Source organism: Rana temporaria, chromosome 6 (assembly GCF_905171775.1).
Source record: "Rana temporaria chromosome 6, aRanTem1.1, whole genome shotgun sequence".
NCBI lineage: Eukaryota > Metazoa > Chordata > Amphibia > Anura > Ranidae > Rana > Rana temporaria.
The window spans coordinates 165,878,180-165,894,813 of NC_053494.1; the positions used below are offsets into that span (position 1 = coordinate 165,878,180).

Sequence of the window (16,634 nt, forward strand, 5' to 3'; positions counted from 1 at the left end):
CGCACCCCCCTAGCAACGCCTCTGCCATACACTATGCAATCTGGTTGTGTATTTAGTGAGAAGGATGATCACTGATTGCTTGCATTTCATTTTAAAAACGTGCAGCTGGGAATGGGAGGGTACATGATGCAGGGTGTGTGCTAATGAGGTCAGCTGGTCAACGCCTTCCTGTGTCAAGACCTAAAGTCTGATTAGGAAGAAGACCTTACTAATGAAAATGTGGATTTGGACAAGAAAAGTAAGTGACTCTAGATTTAATGGAAAGCTTTGATATTTTTGTAAAAGTACATGAATGCTCTATTGGTGCATAGGGGAGCTGGAATTTAGGAAAAAAGTGTACAAAGGTGAACTTACCCTTTAATATGCCTCTTGCAGAGATTAATTTGATTCTTGCGTGCAACCCTCAGTGAAGTTCTGCTAGAAGCTTACACGTGTGTGACAAAAGATCATGGAAAATGTTTTGGCCACCGGTTCACTTTTTTTTTTTTTTTTTCTCTTCTTTCTTTCAGCAGATGGTTGTCTTGTAGCAATGAAATTAGACAGCTGAGCGTGGAGGGAATGATTCATTGCTTGGGATTTCCCATGAATCCTGCACAGCCCTAATTCCTATGATCCCTGTGGTCCATGTGTAAAGGGGAGTGACATTTGTAAATTTTCTGAGACGGGCCTTTTTTGTGATCCGAAAATGATGAAAACAGAGGGGAAAGGGGAGAGGAACCTAAGAAGTGCTTCTCCACACAGAAATTCCTACAAGTCCGATTTCCATGCTATCAAATGTTCTTTCGATGGGATGAAACCAGAGATCTCCCCGAAGCCTGCTTCTTTAAAGTCGAACGCTAATGGAGCACCAGGTGACCTCACCCGAGGCCGTGCCTCGTATGGAAACCGCGTTCACAAAATCAAGAACATGTTTATGCAGATGAGCTCAACTCCAAGTGATAATCAGAATGAAAGTAAACTCATAAAACCTGAATGTTCTTCTCCTCCAGCAAACACTTCTGTTGTAAGTGTGCAAAGAAATAACGCCTTAAATGTCAGCCCTGATCTACCTGTTCAGGAGAAGGTGGTCAAAGCTGATGAGGATGAAGACTTGGACAAAGCAACCCTGGCAGAGAAGTTTTCCGAAACAAGGAAACTCTTTGAAAGAAACCTTAACAAGCAAGCCACTTTTGACAGGTCTTCCCCAACAAAGGAAGAGAAACCGATCAGACTGGAGCGCAGACATGGATCTGTTGATGTTGAGAGTTCTTCTTCATCTGATTTGAGCCCCAATATTAACTCCTCAAAGTTAACCAAGTCCTCATCGGTGGAAATCAGTCAGATCAGTCATCGGTCAACATGTTCCTCCTCCTCTTCCTCCTCTCTAAATGCTGGACCAATTAGCAAGAGATTGGAAAGTTTCCTTGCTGATAGTGATGGGGAAGAACTCAGGGACCTGTCCAAGACTGATGAGATTTTATTTGATACCACTGCTTCTTCAGTCACATCGAACCACTCGACCTCACTGAATGTTACAGGAGTAAATAATAATAATGAAGGGACCACAAATGTTGCTGTGGAACAACCACTGGAAAAGACCCAAAGCCAGGACTGTGAAGAGAACACAGAAAGTCCTGTTATTAAAGAAGACGCTGAATCTATTCAAAATAACAATGCGTTCCCAGACAGGAAGTCATGGGACGTAGCGTGCACCATGGCTGAGAAAACGCAAACTGAAATGGTAAGAGCCGAGCTAGTGGTATTGCAAAACGAGTCATCTGAGAGTGAGGAAGATACTGACCTAAATGATGATGATGTATTTGATGATATAAAACCCCTTGATTCTCAGCCATGTGTTAATGTTGATCAACAGAAGGTAGAGGATCATTTCAAAGCTGAAAAAGAGATTGATGACAAAAAAGATGATTTTGGCTCAGATATCCTTGAGAAGACCACAGAGGAAGCCACAGATGATGTGGATAGTGATGACGAGGAAGAAGGCAGCGAGTCTGAAGAACAGAGTGACAGGAATAAAAACTTGCAGAGATACCCCTCTGGGGCTTTTGGTATAGAGAATGCAGCTTTTGATGATGACCAAAATACAGAAACTGAGCAGCCTTTAGCTGATAACGAGAAATTGAGGGCCGAGGATGAGGATTATGATTTGGGCAGCACTTATGATGAAGTACCTGGTCTCTCGGAGGAGGAAGAGCTACCTGTTAGAAAAGTCATGTTTTCTACAGCTCCAATAAAGGTAAAGTTAATGATGATTTTTTTAGTTTTTGCACCAGCATTTCTTTGTTTTAAACTGTTTTTAAAATATTTGGTTTGTCATGTTAATCTAGAATTTGTTGTCCTGAACACCCCTTTTTATTTATTTATTTATTTATTTATTTATTTTTGGTCTTTTGCAAGGCATTGGTAGGACCTCTACACTTGGGCTTCAGTCTTTGAAGTAAACCAAATGCAGCCATAGGAATGCGTTCAGGTGCATTCATAAAAAGCATAGGTGGTTGATTTACTAAGACTGGAGAGCACACAATCTGGTGCAGCTGTGCATGGTAGCCAATCTGCTTTTAAGCCCAGGTTCACACTGGGTACGATTTGAGATGCGATTTCACATGTCAAATCGCATCTCAAATCGACGGCAATTGTCGGCAATGGCACCGTCCTAATCGGTGCGACACTGCATCTGCGGCGCTGCACCGATTTCAAAAAGTAGTTCCTGTACTACTTTTTGCGATTTCGGGCCGCGATTTACATTGAACCCTGCACAGATGTCTCTTAAATCGCGGCAAAACCGCAGCCGCAAAATCGCGGTAAAATCGATTTTACCGCAATTTTGAATTCGCAGCAGTGTGAACCTAGCCTAAGGCGGGGTTCCGGGCATAATTTTTTTTTTTTTGCAAGCTAAAATTAATCACATTAAATAGTCCCTAAAACATATTAATAGCTCCCCAATCGGTCCAGAAATCATTGCAAACACTTTCCTTATATCCTCCAGCTCATGTGGCCGTATCCATCATATGTGTGGGCATGTGAAGCCCAGTTCCTTTTTCTTCCTGGTTTTCAGGGAGAGGTGCATGCTGGGCGATTTTTTTTTTTTTTTGCACAGTAATGCCCAGAGACTCCAGGGAAATTAGTGTCATTTCCCAGGAGGCAATGGGGTCTTAGGACAGGAAGTTGAACCAGGAACTAGACAGATTACGAAAACTGCCTAGTAACAGCCAGATAGAAGTGAGTAAAACCTATTTTATTGTAATTTTTTTTACATTAGATAAGCTGTTAATGATTAATTTTTAGGGTGGAACTCCGCTTTAACTTCAGGTTGTTCAATAAGCTGATTTGGTTTTGTGTGCAAAGCTGCACCAGATTTGCACTTTCCAGTTTTAGCCAGGCTCCAATCTCACTTGTCATGCAACTTTGGACATCAACGTTGCATGACAAGTCGCAGCCCATTCTTTCCAATGGCACCTGTTCAAATCTGTGCGACTTAAAGACGCAGTGTCATTGAAAAGGTGACTGCACTACTTTTGTTGTGGCTTTGATCCAGAGAGTGTAAAGTTGGATCAAAGTCGCACTGGAGATCGTGCTACTTTGGAGGCGTGCTTGTGTGCAGGGCTGTGGAGTCGGAGGAAATTTTGGGTACCTGGAGTCGAAGTCGGTGGAAATTTTGGGTACCTGGAGTCGGCGTCAGGGTCAGCAAACAATGCACCGACTCCAACTAAATTTAGATTGTCGGAACATTTAGGAGTCTAAACATTTATCTACCGACTCCACAGCCCTGCGTTGTGTGAATGGAGCCTAAATCCACCCAATTTCATTTTAGTCTTATTTTTGATGTTTACTTTGTGTTCATGTTGGATTTGTATTGACTTGTATGGTAAATTGTATCAGAATAGGACATTTTACAGTTGCAAACATGCTATACAATGTGATGTGAAACAAACCCAATGATGAACATGTGTGAATGCTGCCACATATGATACCGTTCCAAATTCATGCACTCCATTCACATTCTTCAAAGAGGCTATAAATCTTCATCTTCGTTTTAGCGGTTGGGCCCCTTTTTACGACTTGTCCTGCGACTAAAAGTGGCATGACAAGTCGTACCCCATTCATATCTGTGCGACTTCAGGTTACACCGACTTCAAAGTAGTCTCTGTACAACTTTGGTCTGACCGTGATGCGAGTTGCTATGGACCAAGTTTACACAGGCATTCCTTGAAATCACGTAACTCAAGTCACTGCAGTGTGACAGGGGCCTTAGTGATTGGTAGGGGTGCAACATATCAAAAAACTCACGGAACGGATCGATCCTCGGATCGGATCATTTTCGGATCAGTAAAAAAAAAGACAAACAAAAGTTTTGTCTTTTTTTTACATTTTTATTAATATATATTTTTTTTTTACTACCAATGGCGGCGATTAGCTTTTTTTTTTTTTTTTTTTTTTTTTTTTTTTTCCGTGACTGTGACATTATGGCGGACACATCGGACAATTTTGGGACCATTACAGTGGCAAAAATGACAATTACAGTGTTACCGTTTTACTAGTGTGGGGGCAATGTTGGCTATGGCTATTAATAATAGCCATAGCCAACATTGCCCCCACACTAGTAAAACGGTAACACTGTAATTGTCATTTTTGCCACTGTAATAATAGTCATAGCCAACATTGCCCCCACACTAGTAAAACGGTAACACTGTAATTGTCATTTTTGCCACTGTAATAATAGTCATAGCCAACATTGCCCCCACACTAGTAAACAGTAACACTGTGTGTATAGCCATTTTTCCCACTGATTACAGTGGGGAAAATGGCTATACACACAGTGTTACTGTTTACTATGGTGGGGGCAATGTTGGCTATGACTATTATTACAGTGGCAAAAATGGTAATTACAGGGTTACTGTTTTACTAGACCGAGTACATCAGTACAGTGAGTTGGCTAATGGCTATTAAGCCATTAGCCAACTCACTGTACTGATGTACTCGGTCCGTCTCCAGGTTACATGCAGAGTCAGCGGCGCAGCGCGCTCTTGCAAAATATAAAAAAATCCACGAGCAGAGGGAGGGGTGATGACGTCACCGCGCACCGCCGCCGAGTGTACCAAGATGGCCGACCGCTCCGGAGCTAGGCCGAAGCCGCGGTCTTTCCTAAGGCCGTGGCGGCGGTGCGTTCCGCGGATCGCATACTGTTCCGATCCGAACAGGTCGACCCGCTCTGATGCACAGAGATGAAACAAATCCTCTTGCATATGTTGTACCTATTTATCTGCAGTCTTCTCCCCATTGCTTTTTTGTTTCTGCTTGGTGTCAAGAAAACTCTTCAAAAGTGACTCCTGCAGATAGCGGAGGAACGAAGCGGCAGAGCGAAATGCCACTTTGTGTTCTGGATAGAGACATGTACACACTATTAGTATAGAGGGATATGCTTAGTTCGTATTTCATGTCGGAGGTTTATAACTGCTTTTAATTTAGAATGTTCAGTCAAGGTGGACCGCTTGTTCCAAAGTTGTAATGCAGAGATTGATGGTGCCAAAGTATTCAAATTGTACACATCTAGAGTTCCAAAGGCACTGAATTGGGTATAATTAAACAAGTAGAAAAGTCTTTGATCATCTAGTCAGTTTTTTGCACCCAACAAAGTGGAACTAAACTCTATTATGCCGACTTCTCCTCTAAAGTGGCATTAACCACTCCAGCCCTGGAAGGATTTACCCCCTCAATGACCAACTATAAACAAAAACTGATCATTTTGTAAAGAATTTTTTTTTTTTTTTATAGTTTTTACGTTCTGCTACAATAGCCCAAAAATAAAAAATAAATATTCATCAGTTTAGGCCAATATGTATTTTTGGTAAAAAAATCGCAATAAGTATATATTGATTGGTTTGCACAAAAGTTATAGAGTATACAAAATGGGGGACTTTTTTTGCGACAGACAAATCTGACCCTAAGTGACACTTTTTGGGGACCAGTGACATTATTACGTTCAGTGCTAAAAAAAAAAGAAAAAAATGCACTGACCATTGTATAAACAGATCTCCATGTTGCCCCATGTTCTGCCTCTCTGTCCCGCCATCGTGAGTGGCCGGTGGACATAGGGCCTGCTGGACCCACACAAATTCACTGCTCTGTGCAGTGAATTTGCACAGAGCAGCCCAGATGCTCCTCTTCAGCTCTTCTGGCTCCTGCCCAGTGCCCCCACAGCAAGCGGTTTGCTATAGGGGCACTCGAGTCACTGCTCTGCGTGTCCATTCCCCCCTTCTCTTCGGCTCACTGACTTTGACAACAGCAGGAGCCAATAACACTTCACTGCTGTTTCAACCGATGAGGCGGGAGAGTCCTGGGCAGCCGAGTCTCTCATGCAACATCACTAGATCGAGATGGGGCTGAGGGGGACTGCAGCACACAGAAAGCTTTATCCTAATGCATAGAATTAGTTAAGATAAAAAAACTGCCTTTACAGCCACTTTAATGGTCCAACATCCCTTGTTGGCGTATTTTACCCGGCTTCTTTTGGGTGTCAGGCTGCAGCCATCTTCATTAGCTGGTGCAGGATGGCATGGCTGCAGTACATGTACAGGAGTTCAGTCACCCCAGGACAGGGGATCTTAGACAGAATTTGAACGAAGCTCCGCTTCCAGGCAGAAAGACTGCAAGCAGACGGGTAGGTTTGTTTCTTTACTGCAATAAAGAGCCAACCTGCTTGCAGTTTTTAGAAAGGAGATGTTCCGCTTTAAGGGAGGACCTTTCTAGATGACATCCAGTACACCTGCACTGTTGGCACAACAGAGGATGTTTGTCTATCATCCTATCCGTGGAGGTCAATAGAAGATTTCTATTGATCTCTGAAAGAAGGCAGTGATTGTGACCACCCAGTGTGCTTGGTTCCAAGGGACCAGCCTTCAGTTCATTATATTATCTGCCTGGCAGCAGACTGGCACTTGGTCCCACAAGTGTCCAGTGCCAAAAAGATTTTTTTAAGGCCTTTGAGAGGGCTGCCAGAGAGTATACACCATTATAGGAGACTGCAAATCTTTAGAGACCTGACAGTCTCTTTAAATCCTTATTCACAACTGATGTGTGTTAAAATATAACTAAAGGCAAAACTTTTTATTTTAATTTTATTTTTCCTCCTGGTTTATTTCAGATTTGTGTAGTGTTTTGAAAGGCCTCATAGCACCTGTCAGACCTTTATTACTGTATTCCTCCTCTTTTGTCCTAGTGACTATTGGCACCATAGGGGGGGGATTTACATTTTTAGTGGTCACAAGAACAGGTATAGATGGAACAATCTTCCTAATGACACCAGCTCTGGTGTCCCTGGAGGATACCAGGAATTCCCTCACTTTGGGGGAATTTTCACTCCACTTCCTGTTGTGGCTGCGGGAAGTTTTGCTGTCAGTTCTACTTTATATATTCTGAAGCTGTCCAACAATATTCCAACATTACATGCATTAAACCTGTGCTCATTTAAGCTGGCCCTGTTCACGTTTTGCTCTTATGGGAATTGCTGCTTCAATTGCAGTATTGGAGAGAGGGAGAGGATTTCATTACACTCTGGTGTCATTGGCTTAATAAACGTTTCCATGTTTTGTTCTTTTTCTAGAAAGCGAAATGTTATATGCCTTGTTATACAGGTAAAGGTAAAACATTGTGGCACTTTTTTTTTGTGATATTTGTTTTTACGTTTAACTTATAAGAAACCTCTTGCATGCAAGCTGCTGGGAAATTTGATGAAATGAAATCTAGAATTGGAAAGAACAGTGCATTCTCTTACCACGCAAACATATACTGGCAGGAATAGTTGCTATGGTAACCCTATTTTATTTGGTCTTTTTGTTTATTTTTGTGTTTCTGAGCTACTTCTGTGGTTGCTTAAAGTAAACTTGTCAGACCTGGGCAGTTCAAACTGAGCATGTGTATAAAGTCAGCGGTTATCAGCCAGCCCACTGAAGATGTCTGGGGCAGATCTTACCGGTATGTATGCGATCTGGCACCATTTGTTTATATGTTGCCATGTGGTTAGCAGTGTGAATGTAGTTGTGCCAATCAACACATATTTATACAATGCCATGGCTTCAACAAATGGCTATTTCCCTCGATCTCACAAGATTTTGCATTTCAGAAGCAAGCTCTCCCTGGAAGGCACTGGTGATGAAGCCTTCACAGGGAACAAATATAAGGTGCTATCTACATCATCTGTGCCTAAAGTAATTTGAAAAGTCAATTTTTTTTATTTTTTATTAAAACAATAAACTGGTTTATACTTGCCTTCTCTAATCAATGGTAGTGCACAGAGCCACCCCAATCCACCTTTTCTGAGGTTCCCCGTAAGTGCTGTCTGCTCTTCCTTTTACGGTGTCTGGCCCCGTAGTAAGTGTGGGTTCACTACCGAGCTGAGCGTGTTCAGAACCTTTATAAAGCAACCATTGTTGGTGTGTATGTGTGATGGGAGAAATGAACACCTACTAAATCAGGGTTTGACAAATTTTCTTGGAATCTAGGAGCCAGCTAAAAAAAGTTAGGAGCCAGAAAACGCGCCCGTCCCGACGAGCTTGCGCGCAGAAGCGAACACATACGCGAGCAGCGCCCGCATATGTAAACGGTGTTCAAACCACACATGTGAGGTATCGCCACGATTGGTAGAGCGAGAGCAATAATTCTAGCCCTAGTCCTCCTCTGTAACTCAAAACATGCAACCTGTAGATTTTTTTTAAACGTCGCCTATGAAGATTTTAAAGGGTAAAAGTTTGTCGGCATTCCACGAGCGGACGCAATTTTGAAGCGTGACATGTTGGGTATGAATTTACTCGGCGTAACATTATCTTTCATAATATATAAAAAAAAATGGGGATAACTTTACTGTTGTCTTATTTTTTAATTAAAAAAAGTATGTTTTTTTTTCCCCCAAAAAAAGTGTGCCTGTAAGACCGCTGCGCAAATACGGCGTGACAAAGTATTGCAACGATCGCCATTTTATTCTCTAGGGTGTTATGTAAAAAAAAAATATATGTGTGTGTGTGTGTGTTCTAATTCAGGGGTCGACAAATCCCGGGCGCCAGGTCGCCATGGCGACTAGAAATAGTGTCCTGGCGACTTGGCTTGGAAGGTTTTTTTTGTGAGCTGGCGCCATCTGGTCGTGAGCCGTTGGTATTACAAGTTAAGCATTACAAGTTAAACAGCAATTCTAATGTCATTTTTCACTATTTTCACTGCCATCTTCTTCCCTCTAATTAGAACCCCCAAACATTATATATATTTTTTATCCTAACACCCTAGAGAATAAAATGGCGATCGTTGCAATACTTTCTGTCACGCCATATTTGCGCAGCGGTCTTACAAGCGCACTTTTTTGGGAAAAAAATACACTTTTTTTAATTAAAAAATAAGACAACAGTAAAGTTATCCCCATTTTTTTTAATATTATGAAAGATAATGTTACGCCGAGTAAATTCATACCCAACATGTCACGCTTCAAAATTGCGTCCGCTTGTGGAATGCCGACAAACTTTAACCCTTTAAAATCTCCATAGGCGACGTTTAAAAAAGTCTACAGGTTGCATGTTTTGAGTTACAGAGGAGGTCTAGGGCTAGAATTATTGCTCTCGCTCTACCAATCGCGGCGATACCTCACATGTGTTGTTTGAATACCGTTTACATATGCGGGCGCTGCTCACGTATGTGTTCGCTTCTGCGCACAAGCTCGTCGGGACGGGGCGCGTTTTCTGGCTCCTAACTTTTTTAGCTGGCTCCTAGATTCCAAGCAAATTTGTCAACCCCTGTTCTAATTAGAGGGAAGAAGATGGCAGTGAAAAATTACATTAGAGTTGCTGTTTAACTTGTAATGCTTAACTTGTAATACCAACGGCTACCACCAGATGGCACCAGCTCACACAAGGAAGAGCTGGGGACTTCGCAAAGCCGCGGCCTCAATTACCGGACATCACGGGCCCCCCGCGATCGAGTGGGGGGGGAGGTGGGAGCCTAGTCCGCCGCAATCCTGGGAAAAAGGCGATTCGGCCTAGTCCGCGGCGCGCCGGTCCTATGGAACACTTTTTTTTTTTTTTTTTTCCACCTTCCAAGCCTAGTCGCCCTGGCGACCGGGATTTGTCGAGCCCTGTGTAACTAAATAATATCTTTTAAATGGGGAGGCTACTCCATGCTGCTAAACCAGTCCTGGCAGTGTATTCTCCTCTGCCCTCCAGCGGTCTAAGGTCTTCTTCTAACTCCCATATCTCTGCATTGTACATGAGAAACCTTCCACCACCAGAGCATGGGGCAGAACTGTCTGCTGGGGGAGCAGAGAATCTGGAAAGTTAAGTTCTTTTCCCCACGACCAAACAAGTGGTCAGTCCTTGCAGTGTGACCGCAGCTCAGTCAGAACTGAGGACTTGCTCTCGGCACACAAACCTCATGCCATCGTGGATACATTTGTGCGGTGGCTGGGCGGTATGTGATTGGCAAAAAGATAACCAATAGGGATGCTCAGGAGGTGGAGCTAAGACTGGCTTTTCCCCCAGATGTGGTTTGAACATTACATTGGTTCCTTCCATGTGGTAGGGGCTGATTATTATTATTATTATTATTTTTTTTTTATGTATTCTGTAACTTGCCGTGTTATAGTTTGTCAGTGTTAAACTCCTCGACCATATCTTCTCTCCCTGGAGATTCTATTATTGAGGTATTTGCACTTGAGTTCTTGGGTCTGCACACCTACTGTCATAATTCAAGGGTTCCCATTCACTCTATTGGATATTTTATATTATAGAGAATGCAAAAGGACAATATGGAACCTGTGAAGGCGGGTAGCCAGTAACATTCAAAACTCCGAGGTGGACAGGCACAGAGTAAGGCTGGGTTCACATTATTCCGAATTGGATGGGGATTCCACCACATTCAATTCGCATAGCAGGAGATTGTGACCGGCTCTCTATGGAGCCGATTCACACATCTGCGCAGCGGCTCTGAATTGCATAGGTACCCTGTGCGTCTTTGGTCCATTTTTGGTCTGAATTCGGACTTGAACCGGAGAATGGGGATGCACCAGACTCCTGCTGCGATCTCTAGTGTGAACCCAGCCTTAGGAATTGTCGTAAGGTGCATTCGGAGCATCCAAGACTTGCAATAAGCTAGGAGATTTATTCTGCTCGGCATCTCCAGCTAATAACTCACATACTGCCTTTGGGTGGAATTGGTTTTGAATCTGTCTTATTAATGTCATCCCGACACTGAGAATAAGGTGCCACTAACGTACAAAGTTTTCCACCAGATGCAGCTCGTTGGGGGTTTCTCTGTGCCGTAAGTGAAATCTATTTGTCTATTTGTGTAGCCCTGTCTGTACTGTGCTGGCAGATCTCCATATCAGTTGAAACTAGATTTGAATGCTGTTTTTTTTTTTAATGGTTGAGCTGGCTGAGCTTCTGCATTGGATGTCAATTGGGGGAAACTCTGTGAGTCCCTCTTTGTCAGAGGGGACAGGCTGAATTTCCTCTTATTTCAGGTTGTTCTGAGGAGCCTCCATTCTGCCCAAAAACTGCTCTGAACAAACCTCTAGAAAGATCAGAATTATCTTTAATGTTTTTAGGTATGTTGTGTAAGTAAAAACACATACATACAGTATCCAATAATAAGGTTTTCTCACATTTGTCTACAAAACTGGAAATGCACCTTAAGCTGGCCATAGACGGACTACTCATATTTTTGCTAATTGTTAAATCGGCAAAATTTAAACTGTGGGCGTCCCTGCGAGCAACACACGGCTCGGCAAAATTTGTTTTAAAAACCGTCTGAGCTTGGTGACAAATGATAACCAAAAAGCAACTGCAGCTGACTTTATTGCAGCTCGATCAGGGAACAATAATGACTATTATGACTGTTTATCTGAGCAAGGAACGATAAAGAACATCACTAAGCCCCTAGGCTGGCCACATGGTACAAGGATAGAGAAATGAATCTATTATAAATGTACCAATATTTGAAACCTAGGAGCTAGTAGTGTAGAGAGCTTGTGTTTCTGCCTTGCAGAAACACAAGCTGATTTTCAGCTGCCACGCTAAACCCCGCTCCACCTCCAGCAGCACGAGAAATTAATCCTTCTGCCTGGTAGCCTGCGCACCGACCCCCCCCCCCCCCCCTTCTACCTCGGCGGGCTGTACTGTAGCATAAAGCAAACTTGTCACAAGCCCGAGCAACTGCAGTAGTTGTCTGCGCGAAGAGATCACACTTGTTATGCTTCCTGCATGCTGGGACGGTGGCGGGATTACTGAACATGGGCTCCCGCCACCGTCCCAGCATGCAGGAAGCTTTTGTGATCTCTTCGCGCAGACAACTTGTACTGCAGCTGCTCGGGCTTGTGACAAGTTTGCTTTCTGCTACAGTACAGCCCGCCGAGGTAGAGGGGGGGGGGGGGGTCTGTGCGCAGGCTACCAGCAGCGTGGCTGAAGGATTCATTTCTCGTGCTGCTGGAGACTGGGGTAATGTACAGTATTCCTATCATCTCTGATAGGTGCCTTGGCTCTCTAGTGATTGTACATAGTACTCCAACTCACATGGGAGCTCACAGGTGTGATCCAATGGACAGTGTGTACATGTCAGAGCACACCCCTCTCCTGTATACACACTCATTTTATATATATCCATCCCCACCCACACCCAGCTCCATCCATCCACCCCCCTCTACAAAGCATCTCCCACCAACGGCCAGCTCCATCCATCCTCCACAATGCATCCCAATCCAAAAATCGGCCCAAAATATCGGCCGCAAATATCGGCATCATATATCGGCTGCCCCGATTTCTAAATATCGGCATCGGCCAGAGAAAAACCCATATCGGTCGACCTCTAGTATGAATTTCTGCTCTGCTCTGTGTAAGCCGTGTTGCCAGTTGGTGTGATGTAATAAAGGAGCTAAACAGACCTTCTTTTTTTTTTTTTCTTTGATTTTTACAAAGAAGGGTATTGGTTTTCAATAGACAGCCAGCAAAGTGCTGTAGTAAACTGACCACGGTGTATCATGGGTGCTGAGCCCTGACACTGTGGTCAGTTTACGAGCATCTGCAGCCCTGCTCTGTCCCCCTCCCCCTCCTCCTCCTTTGCGCGCTGTAAACAAGCTATGTAGCTGCATTTTTTTTTTTTTTTTTTTTTATATATAAAGCAGTGACAGGGGGATTATTCAGCCAGGAGGATAATGTAAATTGTATCCTGTGGGTTAACAAACAGTAGCTCAAATTCAAAGCTGCTTTCAGTGCAAGCGGGCAAAACGCATGTCCAAAACCTCATACAACAATGCGTTTCAACTTGGATTTTGCTATTGGTCACATGCTTGGTGGAGTTCTTTATTGCATCTTACCAATTGTTGGGTGTGGTGGCTACAGTGTGTGGTGTGTGTGTGTGTGTGTGTGTGTGTGTGTGTGTGTGTGTGTGTGTGTGTGTGTGTGGTTCGTTTTTTTTGTTTTCTTGCTCTCTTTCACACTGTAGCTTGAAAAAGCTCTTTACTGGGCTAAAATGCAGCCCATTGCTTACAATGTGCCTGTACACACAGACGCGCAAACAAGCGCTGCTTATTCTTGAGTAAAAAATAGTTGCACCAGTGCACACAAATCTGAGCATAAATATACAGGAGTGTTCCCTAGGTAGGTATTGTGCACATGAATGAAGGTACGCGCCTAGATGTATACACATTTTTGGCAGAAGCTCAAACCTCCATACGATGTGTAAGAGGCCTTGGGCTTTCTTTCCTTTTATCTTCACCTGATGATCTGGCCAGTAAGCCCTCTTTTGAAAAAAAAAAAGAAAAAGAGAAAGCTGTCCTGCACATGTAGCTGTTAGTGTTGAGACAAAGCATTCCCTATTGATAGGGGTGCTTACAATGATCTGCATTTATTTATGTAAAACCTTTTGTACCAAAAGAGGAAAAAAATCTGTATGCTGTAAAGTGTAAGCTGGAGTTTTGCTTCAACTTGCTAGTGTATCTAAATCGGTTTAATACATCTAACACTCCCCTCCCACCCATATTAATAATGCTGCTGTCCATAGGTGTCTGTAAGGCCCCTTTCACACTGACAGGTTCTTCAGGCGGTTTAGCGCTAAAAATAGCGCTGCTATACCGCCTGAAAATCATGCCCTGCAGTCTTCAATATGAGAGCCCGAAGGCTTTCACATTGCAGCGGTGAGCTAGCAGGACCGCTCAAAGTCCTGCTAGCTGCATCTTTGGAGCGGGGGTGTTTACCGCTCCTTCCTATTGAAATCTATGGGAAACTGCGGTAATGCGCCTCTGCAGAGGAGAATTGCGGGCGATATTAACCCTTTTTCGGCTGCTGGCCGGGGTTAAAACCACATCGCTAGCGGCTGAATATTGCGGTAAATACGCCGGTATAACGGCGCTAAAAATCTCGCCACTAATACCGTCGCCGCACCTCCGCTGCTCCGTGTGAAAGGGGCCTTACTCTTTCATCCAGAGTGGGGGTGCTCTAATACTGGAGGTGACTTGGTGTCCAGATCACTAGGTGATAAGGGGGGGGGGAGCCCCAAAAAACAAATGCAGCCACCACATGTAATGATTGGTAAGCTTCAGTATGTAAAATATTTGGTTTTGGGTCAAATACCGCTTTAAGTATTGCCCAGCTATGGCCGTCTATCCAAATGTACAGGGCATCAGTGCCTGGGCAAAGATTTGTGTCTGTAGAGGTTCTGTGGCAAGCCCATGAAGATTGTTTTTACTGTTTGGGCAGATCGTCCCATCTGCAAATATAAAAGGTTGAGAACAAACCTTATGATTTGCCTGTAAACTGAGAACTAAGCATTTAATTGTGTGCTGTGATATTCTAGTTCACAGAGGCCTTTGTATGTTTGTCCTTCTTGCATTGTCTGTTCACAACAATAATCTAGATTCCCACCTTTGATGTCTGTGTCATGTTTATATAGCAGCTTCTTATGTTCAATGAGTACTGGGTATGTCAGGTTGGATTACGGATCATAACAGCCTTGAACCATCCAAACTGGTAAATACACTACTGACATGGCTGCTGTATATGTGAGATGGTTTTACTTTCAAAAATGTTGGCAATATTGACAAGAATATTGCTTTTTCTTCTGAAGATGGTTAGAAACCGCACAAAACGTAAAAGAAGAAGAAAAAAAAAATCTCAGTTCATCTACTACCATGGGGTCAGAGCCCATAACCGTCCCTGGTTAAGACCCCAAAAAAGGCCTTATAGCGATCGCTGAAGTCAGGGAAGGCTGATTTTGCTGGATTGAAGTTTAGATTAGGTTTTAGATTTAGTCGAATGTATTCGACTGTTGGCAAATTTCCATTGGTTTGCTAATAAGGTGATCTCTAGATGATTTTGCCAGCCTTTTTGATTGTCAGTTCTCACACATGGCTCCTCCCTGAACATGGTCTTTAAAGGGGTTGTAAAGGTTCGTCTTATTTTCTAAATAGGTTCCCTTAAGCTAGTACATTGTTGGTTCACTTACCTTTTCCTTCCATTTCCCTTCTAAATGTTTTTTTTCTTTGAATTTCTCACTTCCTGTTTTTCCTCGGTAAGCTTTCCACCATCATCCGAGCGGTGGAAAGTCATTTAGAACAGCTTACTGAACAGCTTACTGAGGAGAAACAGGAAGTGAGAAATTCAAAGAAAAAAAACATTTAGAAGGGAAATTGAAGGAAAAGGTAAATGAACCAACAATGCACTAGATTAAAGTAACCTATTTAGAAAATAAAAAGCTTTACAACCCCTTTAAATCTTGACTCAAGTTGTCATACTTTTTTTTTTCCTTGCCTGTATTTGCTTCTTTAGTTAACAGGGGGCTGTAATGCATGCATGTGAGATGTGATGTGCTGAGCTGACCTACCTTGCCCAATGCAGTCTCAGTACATAGACAAAGATGAAAGCATTGTTTTTCCATCAAGACGGTTGCATCCCCAAGCTGCACTGAAGAGTTACTTCACGCAGTGCACCCCCCCACCGTTTATATCTGTGCGACTTTAAGTTGCAGCGACTTTAAGTAGTCCCTGTACTACTTTGGTCTGACTTTGATGCAACTTGAGGTCCAAAGACCTCAAGAATACACAGACATTGCTTAAAGTCACATCTAAATCATGCAAATTTCAGGTCGCAATAGCGGAAACCTGGGCTGAGTCTTGGCAGTACATAATGCATAAATCAACACGGAGTTGTGGTCGTTGGATCTATTCATACATATACAATGATTTTATCAAAAAAATGTTTAAAAATTAACACCTCATGCATGAGAAAATGATTTGAAGGGTGCATTCGTTTTACATTCTTGCTAATAGGAATTTGTGTTTTATTGTTGACAGTTAAATGCAACTTCTGTAAGAAAATAACAAGGTATTCGTAGTAAGTGTATGTAGTGTATGTAGGGACCTGTAGTAGGCTTGAACTACTATTTATTTATTTATTTTTTGTACTGACATCAGTCAGAGTGTACTTTCAGATTTTGCTCAGGGGAACTTTTTTTTTTCTTTTATGAGGGGAAAGGTCCTTTTTAATATCTGATTGTTGCAGGCCTAGTTTTCCTTTTTTAAATAATTTTTATAGTCTCATTAGCTTGTTAAACCTTTTGATGTGTGCTTATGATATAAAGACAACTTATTTTTTTTACAGCCTTCTCTTTTGTTT

General features: G+C 42.8%; 1 protein-coding gene across 4 annotated transcripts in view; it reads left to right on the top strand.

Moving 5' to 3' along the window:
- The window catches only part of LOC120944009 (neurabin-1-like), a 146,294-nt gene that overhangs the window by 6,312 nt on the left and 123,348 nt on the right, over positions 1-16,634 (top strand). For 3 of the 4 annotated variants that reach the window (XM_040357743.1, XM_040357740.1, XM_040357742.1), the window contains exon 2: positions 510-2,233. In XM_040357743.1, coding sequence (XP_040213677.1) covers positions 686-2,233 — 1,548 coding nt within the window. In that variant the 5' untranslated portion in view covers positions 510-685. The remainder of the gene's footprint in view (positions 1-509; positions 2,234-16,634) is intronic. The other variant, XM_040357741.1, reaches the window with a different exon arrangement.